This window comes from Orbicella franksi, chromosome 2 (genome assembly GCF_964199315.1).
Source record: "Orbicella franksi chromosome 2, jaOrbFran1.1, whole genome shotgun sequence".
NCBI lineage: Eukaryota > Metazoa > Cnidaria > Anthozoa > Scleractinia > Merulinidae > Orbicella > Orbicella franksi.
Window position 1 is genome coordinate 25,348,354 of NC_138146.1, and position 13,918 is coordinate 25,362,271.

The following is a 13,918-nucleotide window of genomic DNA, read 5'->3' on the forward strand; positions in this document are numbered from 1 at the left end:
ACCTTTTGAAATATTTTTATTTTTAAAACAAAACTTGACCTTTTTTCGTTATATAAATCGGCCAATTTCTTTCATCCAATTTCTTTCAGCAGCGATTCGGACTAAACCTCTAGCTTGTTTAAGCTTTCAAATAACAAGACTCGCTCAGCTTCGTTCGTTAATTGCTCGTTCCAGATCACGGATGTTCTCTGGAAAATTGTCTTTCTCATTATTCATTCATTCGCACGGGAATTTGATTTGCTTATGAATGAACAACTCTCCAGGGTTACGTCACGTGATATGAAATAGGACAACAAGCAAACAAGCTGAATAAGCATAATTAACTAAAACCTTTTGCAGTATTTTTATTTTTAAAACAAAACTTAACTTTTTTGTTATATAAATCGGCCAATTTCTTTCATCCAAATTAAAAAGAGATACCTGACATCGGTAGCTTCACAGATGAGAGACTTTCAGCAGCTTGTGCTCTTTGGTGAAGTTTGTGGAATGACGGTCGGTCGGAGGTTTGGTCGGAGGTCAGACTGGCGGATTCTGTTTTTAATTCTTTCTTTGATTTCAACGGTGATGCACTGAAATTGAGCGCCATACGTTAGCGCTTCGGTTTTTCTTGTCCAGGTTGCGGACATTTCCAACTTTAATGGGTTTCCATCCAAAATATTCCGGGAGGGCGAGCTTATCGGCAAATTATTTTTTTCGATACATTGACTCGCGGATTAGCATCTTGAATCAATTTTCGAATCTGGCATATTAATTCCAAAATTACTCGAGTGTGGCGTTGTGACAAATTAAGACTGAGACCCCAGAGGCATGGGGAGCAAACTCTCACTTTCCTTTACGCTGTCCACCCCACTTGGGAGCAAACGGTCAACTCTTCCAAGTGTTCAACTGTCCCCAGCTTGAATGAAGGATCAGATAAAGCAGACCAGGAAATGAGGACTAAAGAAACAACACTGACTAACAGAGGCAGAGTGGAAACAACCCAAAGAGCAGGGACAAGACTGACTAGATTATTATTATTATTATTTTTTTTTTTAATTAAAAGTCATGGACAAAGAAGACAATTTTTACTTCAATAAAATATTGTTATGTTTCCTCCTGTGTTGTTTTATTTTGCAATCCAACATTTGAGTAAACCAGATAAACTCTCTAAATAAGCCAAGTTCTGGAGTATGGCGTTATACCCCCCCAAAATTTTGTTTGCAAAATTGTTGCTTTGAATTATCGCTCATTTTTACACTCCAATATTCAACTTTACAATTCAGCATTGCCCATTCACAATTCAGTGTCCATATTTCAAATACAATGTGGTTCGTTAACATGCAACATTCATATTCAATGTTCAACGTACATATGTTTCTACGGTGTAAAATGCGATATGCTTGCAACGCAATTAACACTTTTGTTTTCCACATTCCCAATCAATATCCGTATTTTGCCTTCAAATTTCTTCGTTTGCGACATTCGTGTCTTTCAATGCAATATTGATACTTGGTGTGTATGTTGCGGGGCAGAGTGCAATAAGCCTGCTACACAATCCAATATTCTTTGGACTTCGAACTTCATCCTTGAGCGACTTGATCTTGAGACGGTAAGCCGCTGTACAAAATATGGGGGCTCAAAATAATTGCACGTATTGTGCCAGTCATTCATGCTGACGTTTAAGTTGATGACAAGCCTAGCACGACTCCTCAGTGCTGTTTATGTATCTGTTGACCTTTAGAGTTTTGCTCTCACGAGAATATCTTTGAAGATATACCTCTTTTGTAAGAGATAACTACAAAAATCTCTCTAAGTCGAGTTTGCACTTCGATGAGATGCCATTTGCTCATGATTTTTTTTTTTTTTTTTTGAGGTTTGGCAATGCTTAATAGCCTGCCTGCCAACGCAGATGTATTTCTGGCCTATAATGAGCAAATGGCATCTCATCGAAGACCAACCTCAGCTCCGAGAGATTTTTAAAGAACCACCCACCCATTATCTCTTTCAAAAGAGGTAAATCTTTAAAAAAAAGATACTCTCGTGAGAGCAAAACTCTAAAGGTCAACAGATGCATAAACAGCTTCACGAAACCAACACTGAGGAGCCGCACTAGGCCTGCCATCAGCTTAAACATCAGCATCACTGTGCCACCTGGGAACAACTGGAACACCACATGCAATTATTTTGAGCCCCCATATTTTGTACAGCGGCTTCCTGTCTCAAGGTCAGGTCACTCAAGCGTGAAGTTCAATGTCCAAAGAAGAGTATTGGATTGTGTAGCAGGGATATCGCACTCTGCCCCACAACATACACACCAAGTATCAACATTGCATTGAAAGACACGAATGTCGCAAACGAAGAAATTTGAAAGCAAAATATGAATATTGATTGGGAATATGGAAAACAAGAATGTTAGATTGCGTTGCAAGCATATTGCTTTTTACACTGTATAAACACATGTACATTGAACATTGCATATGAATGTTGCATGTGAACAAACCACAATGCATTTGAAATATGGACACTAAATTGTGAATGGACAATGTTGAATTGTACAAGTTGAATATCGGAGTGTAAAAATGAACGACAATTCAAAGCAACAATGCAAACAAAAGTTTGAATTTTGGTGGGGATATAACACCATACCTGGAGAAGTCGCAAGAAAACTTTGCAGTATGATTAACACTTATTTTAGTAAATAGCTCGTTTCTCCTGTCAATGCATGCCACAGACACATCTTTTCAGCATTTCAACATGCACAAAATATATTTTGTTACCAAGCATGCAAACCCTCACCTAAGGGTTGTCACACAAAGGGACAAGCATGACAAAATGTTACGTCCAGTTCCATGACGATCCTAAGTGCCACGTTCTCCTGTTAAATTTTGAATGTATCTGTGGCGCACATTGTAACAGAAACAAACCGTTTGCTAAAACCAGTCTGGAATCATACCGCTTAGTCTTAATAGGACCTCAGTTACTGTAAACATATTAATCCCAAGCTGGACATATCAATTCTCCTTACTAATTGCCCTTTGTGTTTTGATCCTAGTTTTGAGAATTTGGTGATATATGAAGACTGTCCCGAGCTGATAATTTTCTTTATTCCCGTCACCTGTCTGCTTGGAAATGTATCGATATTGTAAGGAGAAATAATATGCCCATCACTCTTGAGACTGGCTCAGAGTACGTTTTTCAAAACCCTCAACTAAAATTCCATTGTGGGGCTTATTTCCAAATAAATCGCCAGTAAACCCGAGAAAAATTTGAAGCCGGATACGAAATGAATATTTTTGATGCTTGTCATGCTTATATTTGCTGTCAAGAAACAACTGAAAATAAATCTATGCTAGCCAGCATGCAATTTAACACCCACATTTCTGCGCGTAATTTTTATTCCATAATTTCCAAACTGGGAAACATCAAGAAATTTGTTCGAGATTGCAGCGAATTTGTTGTCAAAGCTACAATTTTAATTTGTGAAAACAACTTGGGCTGGAAATCCTAAAAACAAAAACATGCAGATTTCTGCATGCTGTTTACATGCATCATATTAAATATTGACATTAATATTTTTGAAAGATCAAACAATATTGTGAACTTTAGTTCTGCAATCAGTTGCTCTTTAAAATGCTGTTTTCTCTACGGTTTTCAAAACAATTCTCAATCTGCTGGAAAAGAACAAATTTGAAAGAACTGTTTATCTTCTAACTTTGCAGTTGCTTGAAAAAAGTGTAACTGAAAGAGGTCTGCTTTAGCTAAAGTTTTGAACTCCAAGACTAATAGTTAGACACACGTGCTTCTTGTCCTGCACGACACTACGTTGTTTTAGTAACACAACCTAAATCAGTCACGTCTTTAGGAAATGAGATTTAACGGCGTGGTTCTTTTCGACTGAACAAGCATGTTGCCGAATTTAATGAAACCCAACCAAGCAGTAGTGAAGCAAGGAAAATGTTTTGAAAAACGTACCCATCAAGGATTACAGTTAAATGAAATACAGTCAAACCACCCACAGGTGACCTGTTATGAATTTTGCAAAACCAATGGACTGCATATGAAAGTTTAGTAATTTGGCTGCACAAGACAATTCTGAGACTTGTTTATCAGACCTGAGACGGTCACTTTTCCCCAAGTGGTCACTTACAGAGGTTTGACTGTGTTTGATATGTTAGACATGCAATGTACTGTACCAAGATCACATGAATAAACAGAGGCTCTCTATAAAACTGAAGTTAAAATCAAGTATGTAACTTAGTTTGCCAATCAGACTGATTGTCTAAATTGTTCTGCCTGTCTGTCTGTCTGTCTGTCTGTCTGTCTGTTAGTCCCTCTTTCCGACTAACATGGCTGTCTGTTAGTGTGTTGTTCAGTTGTCCATTTGTCAGCAGGTTCTTCTATCCCTATTTCTTTTAATCAATCAGTCAATCAGTATGATAACAAAAGGTTCAAAATTTGGTCTTCAGCACTTGATCAGTCTCTCAGTCAGTGCGTTCATCTGTCTGCCAGTCGGTATCTCAGTCAATCAATCAATTAATCGAAGAATCAATCAGCAAGTCAGTCAGTCAATCTGTCAGTCAGTCAATCAACCACAGAATTAACCAGCCAGTCAGTCAGTCAGTCAGTCAGTCAATTAATTAATTAGACAATTGATCACCCGTCCTAGGCAGGCAGGCAGTCAATCAGTCAGTGAGTAAGTTAGTCAGATCAGTCTGTCTGTCAGTCAGTCAGTTGGGCAGTCTGTCTGTCAGTCACAGTCAGTCAATCATTTAGTCAGTTCATCTGCCTGTCAGTCAGTTAGTTAGGCAATCAGTCAGTTAAACAACCCATCAGTCAGTCACTCTGTCAGTCCATCAGTCAACCAGTCAATTAGCCTGTCTGACAATCAGTTAGCCAATCAGCCAGTCAGTATATTAGACAATCCACCAGTCAGTCAATCAATCAGGCAGTCCATTTCTAAGTCAATCAATCAATCAGTCAGTCAGTCAGTTGGTTAGCGAGTCCCTCCTTCTGTTCTTCCATCCATCTGTCAGTCCGTCAGTCAATCCATCGGTCCGTTCCTCTGTCTATCAGTCTGTCAATCAGTCAGTCAGTCAGTCAGTCAGTCAGTCAGTCAATCAATCAGGTGAATGATCAGTTAACTAGTCTGTTGGCTGAGTAGGACTTTTGAACATAGCTTCAGAATATTTCAACAATCATTTGATTTAAAATTAAATCAATTAAACAATATTGTTAAGAAAAAATGATTGTTATTTGAGAGCTCTTCAGTCTATTCATTGCACAAATCAACCATGGCAGAATAGATTGCATGACTGAATTCAATTTATTAGTGTTGAACTTGGCTTATTCAAGAGCTTTGTTAACCTGGGTCACCCGAAACCTGGATTGCAAAACAAATCATGCAACCCTTCTAAAGATTTAAAACTGCTTCATGCTTTGGTCCCTTTTGTCACTGATGGCATCTGATCTGGAAAATGAAAGATTTTAGTTAATACCTTCCTTCAGTGCCAAGTTAAAAATATTACAAGACAACTAAGTGATTACCAACCACTAAACAGTTCACGGAATTTAAAGCTACTTTAAACCTGCTTTTGTCATAGTTTTCATGATCTTTCTGCACAGAGGTAAAATACATGTAGGTTTGAAATAGGACACCTACAGTCAAACATGTCCTAGGCACACAACCTTAGGACCTGTGCTAGTGTCCAATTAATACAGGGTGTCTGTTGAAGACAGGCTCCTTCAGAATTCATCTTCAAAAGCTTTAAAAGGGTCATATTAATATTCATCAGTGTTAAAAGACATTTTAAAGGGTCACATAGCACTCTCGTGAATGGTTGATAACTCTGAAATACCGTATTTCCATAAGCAATGACGAGTGTATGAAGTAAAACAACTTAAGTATGCAGCAACAGCATCTCTACTGATCAAATTATGTGGAGGTTCACAAACTCAAACAAGACCAAAAGTTCTGTAAAAACAAAACTGAATAATAATATACAACCCTCCAAATTGTGACCATTTTAGTCACCATGGTGACTAGAATTTTGGAGCTGGCAACTACCTTGAAACGGAAGTCGCCAGCCGGCGACTAAAATCAATGTGATAAAATCAAGATCGAGAGCTTGAGTGGACTATCATCCAGACTGAAAAAAATACATGCACACTGAGCATTATAAATTACTGAAATTGAGAGTAAAATAAAATGAAACGCTTTAATAATTCCAAGAGCCGATCATTACTTTAAGCTTTGTATGCGATGAACTTCATTCCACTTGACTGAACTTTACCACATGATAATTTTACCTTTGGGAATGAGACAATGCACGCGTACACTGTATGTTGAGTTTGGTTTTATACTTTGAAACTGGAAACTGGAACTGAAACTGGAACCTCACAGAGATCCTCATGAAGATCCTCAAGGTTACTTGAAGATCCTTGAAAGATTTTCACCAGGGAAGGGTACTGTCAAATGTGTCGTTCAAATGGCTGATTGATTTTCAATATAATTGTATGAACATGGAATCTCATAGCTTTGTATCATATGGTTCTTTGACAATGTGTAATAGTGTAATTCAATATTGAAGTTCCACCAAAAGGCATGCTTCTAATTAATGTAGAAAGAAGCAAATTGCTTATTACTGGTGATATGGATTACATGCATTTTCAGGAGCTGGATACTATTTGCTGGAAAAATGTTTGCAGCAACATTTTTTTTGCAGGATTTTGTTTACAAACATCATGGAAAAAAAAAAAAAAACAGCAAAAATCACAACAATTAAAACATGCAAAATATTTCATACCACAATTGGTAGTTGGTGAAGATTTGACTAAGTTAATCAAGAATTGTTAATCAGTTTGCTTACCTGGATAAATGCTACATGCTGACTGCAGGAAGCCATGAACCACTTGGTGTTCTGTTAAAATCTCATCTGGAAAAAAAGATTAATATCAGTGTTTAGTTGAAACACGTGCTGTAAAGGGAGCATGGTCCCAATACAGAGGCACATATATCTATGTGACTGCCATCCTCCCACATATGTAAAAGTAGGGAAGGTTTTTTTGCAGGGGTTTTCTAGCACCACAAACCATTGACAAAGATAACAAAAGAATGGAGTTTGTTTAATTTACCACTAAGTTGTATGCACACACTGTACAAGAGAATTTTGATTTCATTACCCAATTCCAATCTTTGTTGCTATTGGAATGGCTCATGTTAAGCATGGTTCTATTACATTATTGGTGTCAAAATATAAGCCCACACATGAACGCATTGTGCTGTCCCGCAATTATCCATACCAAGCTTTTGGAAGGTCATTGGAAATGCAGAGGATAAGCTTCTAAACATGAAACAAATTTAAAATATAAGCTTAAGGATGTTCGCACAAAAATGTTCTACTCAATAGATTTTCTTCTAACTTCTGCTGCACACAGATAATGATTTGCTTGTTTCCGAAGTGAAAGAAAAATTGGGGGTCCACGGACTACATTCCAGAGATAAAGTATGTGGAAAACTAGTCTGATTATGAAATATTGGCGCATGTAAATCACTATGGTCTCCGGGGTTTTTAGCTTAAGATATCAAAGATGAATCAATGGAGACAAACTATCCTAGTAATATTTTGTATAAGTGAATCTGTTGTGTAAATAATTCCAAATGTTGCCAATGTTTTCATAAAACTTAACCCTCCAAGAGGCATTTGAAACTGCCACACAGATAAATGAAGAGCTAAAAAGAACGGAATTGGATGATGCATTTTACAAAACATTCAAATTTCTAATTGATAGATTTTCTTCATTTTTTCTCTAAACATAGAAAATCAGTAGAGAAACTGAAACTGATCCATCAAAAGAAAAATAGGGGTCACCAAACGTCCAAGATTGTTAAATCCAGGCAAAACTATACCAATGGCCATCTGCCGTATCATTGTTCATTTTACTACTCAGCGTGCGCTTGATGCATGACGTGGCGCATGAGTTTGTGTGCACAGTAAGGATACGCAAGAATTAGCACGTATGTCCTTAAGCATAGTCCACATTTGAACATTTGTACATAAAATATAATTTGCAAACTTCTGTCAAAAAGGTGCCTTCTTTTTCCGATTTTCCTTTGCGAATTTATCTGCAAACTAAGAATCCATTACATTTTTCTATCAGTACCACTCCCCCGATTGAGGTGCTAGGAAATCTGAGGGGGAGGGGGAAGTCATTAAAGGCCATTTCCCAACCTGGGCAATTGTGTCAGCGCCTTTGGGGAAGCATGTTCTCACTTTGATCTTCCTTTCTTGGTAATGGGGGAGGGGGTAAAAAGTTAACTTTTCTGAGGGAGTAAAATTCAAAGTCACTCAATAAGGGGGAGGGGGGAGGGGTGCGGATATTAAATGGAATGGCCACCAGAAATATTGCGCTACATGTTTCTCAGTTTATGTGCCTCTTAAAAGCAGAATAAACTCTGATGGATACACATGCAACGCTTATGTCCTATCATATTACCTAGTCAAGTATTTATGTAATCAAACTATAAGGTGATCAAAACGCAAAACAATGTAAAAGCGCGCTTGCCTCAGCTTACCTTCGTCCAGGGATGGTCCTCAGAGGTTGTCAACAAACACGTCTCCACATTCCACCTCCTGGTTCCGACAAGTAAAAAGGTGAAGAAATTTGGCTTATGACCCAGATCAAGAAATATCACCGGCTCAAGCCGTTTGAAAACAAAGAAAAAGCCTTTGAAATTACGATAAACTCAATTTTCCGTTATTTTTCTTGCACACGTGCCAAAATGGCGGAGACGAACTACACCCGCAAAGATCAATGGGAAATACCTAGAAAGTGACGGCAGTAGGGAGGGGAGAGACAGGGCCTCTAAGCGGTGAAGTATTAGCGTCCAAACTTGAAGCTGAAAATCGCCCCTACACCGCACTTTGACGATAAAACACTAAAAAATAATTATGAATTTCACTACGTCTACCATTCTATTTGCTTACTCCGCAAAACAAGAAGAAACTTCAATAAAAGACGTTTACAGCTCATCTCAGATCTCTGGTCTTGATGCTGGTCAGTTGTCAACTATGCATAAGCCAAATTCTAAATAAAATCAGGAGCCCATCTCTCTGGTAAAATACAAATTCCTGTCCTAAAACTTGCTATTACACCTGCGATCAGGCGTTCCCTGATCTCAGGTTAAAAACTGGCTAGCACTCTCGGCATGGAGAGCGTATGTTTGTGTGGAGGCTGATCGCAGGAAATTTTTCGAAAGAAAATCCATTAAAGCACCAAAACCTTGCGTCACATTTGTTCCTTCCCCTTTTAAACGGCTACGTGCTTGCCACACGTGTGCGCAAAAGCTTATTCTTCAAATTTTTTTTGTTATCATCATATTGCCGAGATATAAGAGGTGACATAGACTGCAAAACGTGACAGTATTTGCAGGCTAACTAAAATCCTGTGTACTTCCGGATATCCCATTTGTAATAAAACGCTCTCCTGTGGACTTACTACTGATGAGAAGACGAGACTAGACACGACCGATGGCCGCTCGGCGACAAATATCACACTGGCTTACTGCTTCTCGTCCCTTTATCAGTGTTTCAAAATTCCCTTTCCTAGTTAGTGAGGGAGTGGGAGTGCCGTTGGAGAAGGCGCGAGGAGAATATGGTAATTGGGCACGTTACGTTCGCGCACGAAACGAACTACTCGCGCGCGAGGTCCCGCTGGCTATCAGATGCGAAAACTTCGTTGAACACGCGCGAAATAAGAGAACGACAAATACGCGATCTTTTGGACCTCCTGCGTGACCTAGTCGCCTTACATTATCAAATTTATTTCTCCACAAAGATTTGCCTTTTTCTTTCATATTTCTATTAAACACGAACAGGAGCCAGAAAACGAAATTAAGTAGGTTCACGTTGAATCGAACATCAAAGAATAAGATAGATTCGGAACGCACAGTAGACATTTCACGTTTATGCGACCACTTTAGTCACGCCGTTAGTTTAGGCGGGAGGCTTAGAATTTCGTAAGAGCGGTCTTATGCGCATTACGACAAAAGCCTATTGAAATCAGGCACAAAAGACTATGCTGTTGGTCATTGATTTTTATAACATTTGGTGGCTCCTAAAGGAGCCGTTTGTTTTAGCGGGAAACCCACAAAATGAGTTTACTTGCTGCTGGTATATTTGGTCACAGCCTTGGTTCCTTCACTCACGGCGTGTTTGGCCAGTTCACCGGGCAGAAGTAGCCTGATGGCGGTCTGGATCTCGCGTGAGCTGATGGTTGATTTCTTGTTGTAGTGGGCAAGACGGGAAGCTTCGGTGGCGATGCGCTCGAAGATGTCGTTAACGAACGAGTTCATGATGCCCATGGCTTTGCTTGAGATACCAGTGTCGGGATGAACTTGTTTCAACACCTTGTAGATGTAGATAGCATAGCTTTCCTTTCTCTTTCCCCTTCTCTTCTTCTTTCCATCAGCCGCGGCCTTTGCCTTACCGGCTTTTTTCTCCCCTTTCTTTCCTGCGACTTTGGGTGCCATGTCTGTAGATCAGAATGGATTTGAATGAAGACTGGATGATGCATTTTGTATTTATAATGTAATTTTGAAAGGTTCAATTACCATAAGGATCGAAATGCTCGATTCCTGATTGGTCAGACCTTAGGGGTCATATTATTTCGCATGATGTTTCTTTATACTATTGTGTGACTTTATCGTACCTTGTCAAATTAAAAGTTCTTATTGGTGCATTTCGATCCTCTTTATTCAACTAATGGCAAATAAATTTTAGCGGCTCTCAATTCTGTTTCATTCACTTAGAAAGTTATTCTCGTGAGTTTTACAATCAATCATGTCTGGTCGCGGTAAAGGAAAAGCAAAGGGCACCAAGTCCAAGAGCCGCTCATCCCGAGCAGGGCTTCAGTTCCCAGTTGGTCGTATCCATCGTCTTCTTCGCAAAGGAAACTATGCTGAGCGTGTTGGCGCCGGAGCTCCAGTGTACTTGGCTGCAGTTCTCGAGTATTTGAGCGCTGAGATCCTCGAGTTGGCGGGCAACGCTGCTCGTGACAACAAGAAAACAAGAATCATTCCCCGTCACCTTCAGTTGGCTGTCCGCAATGACGAGGAGTTGAACAAACTGCTCGCCGGTGTCACCATCGCACAGGGAGGTGTTCTTCCCAACATCCAGGCTGTACTTCTGCCCAAAAAGACGGAGAAGAAACCCAAAGCTTAAATAAGCTTTGACTCGCTAAAAAACGGCTCCTTTAGGAGCCACCAAATATAACAAAAGTCTTTGACCAACATGAATACTAACATACAAAAGAAACATTTGTCAGCAAAAATCGGCTCTACTTTCAATTTTAGCTCCAAAGCCCCACACCAACTGCTTCTTTATTCAAACTAAAACGTGGTTCTCGGTTTGTTGAAATCCAGTATTTACAATGCACTAAAATGCTACTTATCCGTCCTTTTGTCTGCAACAGCGCGCTAAAGTTTTCTCGCGCTCGAGATTTGCGCAGATATAAATCAAACTTTTGAATACCGGCAACCGCGCGCAATCTATCTTATGAACTTTTATAGACCCGAAATACACGTCTTGCGCACAATTCACATGGCAAAAACCAAGAAATACTTATGAGCAGCCTTGTGCAAGCTAGGCTCGATTTCCCCCGCTCTCTCGTGTCCGGTCTACGTTTAGCGCGGGGTCCTTTCCCGGACAGCGGCTGGTAATCGTGCCTATGTGCAAGCCCCTTCCTAGCAAATTTAAAAAATATCAGAGCTGCGAACCGTTAAAGCTGTGCGCGCGAGCAATTTGGTCGACCGTTGCAGGCGCCAAAACCTCGCGTGAACAAACAATAAAAGCTCGCCATTGTTCGGGCTAAAGGATATCGTAAAATATTTGTCGAATATTTGAGCAATGAATATTAGTGTTTGTAATCTTGCTGCTTATATCATGAATCATAAATAAACATTTTATTGGTCACGACTTTTGAGAGATTTGGTGGCTCCTAAAGGAGCCGTTTGTTGTGTTGGCAGACTGTGCAGTCTAACCGCCAAATCCGTACAGAGTACGGCCTTGTCGCTTCAGTGCGTAAACCACATCCATGGCTGTCACAGTCTTTCTCTTGGCGTGCTCGGTGTATGTCACAGCATCACGGATCACGTTCTCAAGGAAAACTTTGAGAACACCACGAGTCTCCTCGTAGATCAGGCCAGAGATTCGCTTGACACCGCCACGGCGAGCAAGACGACGGATGGCTGGCTTGGTGATGCCTTGGATGTTGTCACGGAGAATCTTTCTGTGACGCTTGGCGCCTCCTTTTCCTAGACCTTTGCCTCCTTTACCGCGACCAGACATGTTGATTGCTTACTTGTATCACTGGGATATAGCCAACTTTGCGCCGTTCCTGCTTTTTATAAGGTGAAGAATGACCTCTCGGAAAACACAACACGAATATGCATGTTCTTATTGGCTGACTACATACAACAAAGCCGAGGGTCAGTTAATTAATACTGTGTCATTCTCTGACTGCATTCATTCTGTGACTTTCATTCAGCACATTCTGTGAAGGGAAACAAATCCTTATCATTGATTAAACCTCCATAAAAATTCATAACTGAAGTCTAACTTTGCATCTATTCAAGCGATTTTTGTTTGAATCGTAGCGAAGAAATGTTCTTATATTCTTGAAAAAAAATCTTAGGATCGAAATACAGTCACAGAACCGTGAAATTATTTGGTGATTATGTTGAACCAATCAAATCTCATAGATTCGAGCCAATCAGGAACAAGCCCGCCAGGTATAAATCCGTTTGTAACGTTATTTTGATATTATCAGTGATATTTCTCGACATTAAACATGGCACGTACAAAGCAAACTGCTCGTAAATCAACTGGTGGAAAAGCTCCACGAAAACAGCTCGCAACAAAGGCAGCTCGTAAGAGCGCTCCTGCCACTGGTGGAGTCAAGAAACCTCATCGTTACAGGCCTGGTACAGTCGCTCTTCGAGAGATTCGTCGTTACCAGAAATCCACCGAGTTGCTGATCCGCAAGCTGCCCTTCCAGCGTCTTGTGCGAGAAATCGCTCAAGATTTCAAGACCGATCTGCGTTTCCAGAGCTCCGCTGTGATGGCTCTTCAAGAAGCTAGCGAGGCTTACCTTGTTGGCCTGTTTGAAGACACCAACTTGTGCGCCATCCACGCCAAGCGCGTCACCATCATGCCCAAGGATATTCAGCTGGCCCGCCGAATCCGCGGAGAACGAGCATAAAGTGCATGTGGGTATTACAGTCCTTTACAAAACAAACGGCTTCTTTAGGAGCCACCACATTAACAAAAGCAATGACCAATTGGTCTATTACAACAAATTATGGTATTCCCTTCGCAGTAAATAAAACATAGATATTGATTCGGCGCGCGTTTGAGCAGAAAGTTAAAAAAAAGATAGAAACTTCTCGTAGGAGCGGGGTAGTTGTAGAGCAAAAATTCTAAACCGCGAGGCGATGCAGCGTTTGCATGCATGAAAGAAACCTCTCGGAGATCCAGACTACTTCCTTTTTAGTTTGAAGTTGTAAAAAAATCCAAATCAAGTCTTTTCAAGTTTCTACAATATATAGTACCTAGCCGGCACTGTCTATTGTAGGGGCGAATGCTAGTCTCGGAAGGAATACGCGTACGCGTGGATTTTCCTTGCCGGCGCAGACTACAATATTTGCGTATGCATTTCTAAGGTTGAACTCTGCTATTTCCAACTCACAAAGAAAAAGAACACTAGTTTGAAACGGCGAGGCTCGAAAGAAACAGATCAGCGTCTAACGTGAGCACATGATTTTTACGCTGGATGCGGTATTATAGTTTAGCCCAAAGAATAGCCTGCGTAGCTGGTGGTTTAGTCGTGGTAGAGCGCGCGACCCAGCCTCGTTCCCAGGGTCTCTCATCTTATCGCCCCCTGG

At 40.3% G+C, this 13,918-nt stretch overlaps 3 protein-coding genes and 1 pseudogene across 5 annotated transcripts; 2 read left to right on the plus strand and 2 right to left on the minus strand.

Moving 5' to 3' along the window:
• Window positions 1–933: 933 nt before the first annotated feature.
• Window positions 934–10,568, minus strand: LOC145478900 (histone H2B.1 pseudogene; annotated as a pseudogene). Of its 2 annotated transcripts, XR_014048340.1 has the most exons (3): window positions 8,552–10,568; window positions 6,846–6,911; window positions 934–5,446 (listed from the first exon to the last, which is right to left on the minus strand). The product of XR_014048340.1 is annotated as a histone H2B.1 pseudogene, transcript variant X2 (transcript). The 2 variants fall into 2 exon arrangements; XR_014048339.1 differs by having other exon boundaries at window positions 934–6,911.
• A 66-nt stretch (window positions 10,569–10,634) lies between these two features.
• Window positions 10,635–11,806, plus strand: LOC145478899 (histone H2A). Its single transcript, XM_081457091.1, has one exon. It carries the CDS (start codon window positions 10,818–10,820, stop codon window positions 11,196–11,198), a length of 381 nt encoding a protein of 126 aa, XP_081313217.1. The 5' UTR covers window positions 10,635–10,817; the 3' UTR covers window positions 11,199–11,806.
• A 75-nt stretch (window positions 11,807–11,881) lies between these two features.
• LOC145478902 (histone H4) lies at window positions 11,882–12,540 on the minus strand. The gene has a single exon (XM_081457092.1). The coding sequence runs from the start codon at window positions 12,321–12,323 to the stop codon at window positions 12,012–12,014; it is 312 nt and encodes a 103-aa protein (XP_081313218.1). The 5' UTR covers window positions 12,324–12,540; the 3' UTR covers window positions 11,882–12,011.
• A 56-nt stretch (window positions 12,541–12,596) lies between these two features.
• Window positions 12,597–13,236, plus strand: LOC145478897 (histone H3). The gene has a single exon (XM_081457089.1). The coding sequence runs from the start codon at window positions 12,826–12,828 to the stop codon at window positions 13,234–13,236; it is 411 nt and encodes a 136-aa protein (XP_081313215.1). The 5' UTR covers window positions 12,597–12,825.
• The last annotated feature ends 682 nt before the right edge of the window (window positions 13,237–13,918 follow it).

Coding starts and splice junctions, on each gene's coding strand:
- LOC145478899 (XM_081457091.1), top strand. CDS start 10,818: ATGTCTGGTCGCGGTAAAGGAAAAGCAAAGGGCACCAAGTCCAAGAGC.
- LOC145478897 (XM_081457089.1), top strand. CDS start 12,826: ATGGCACGTACAAAGCAAACTGCTCGTAAATCAACTGGTGGAAAAGCT.
- LOC145478902 (XM_081457092.1), bottom strand. CDS start 12,323: ATGTCTGGTCGCGGTAAAGGAGGCAAAGGTCTAGGAAAAGGAGGCGCC.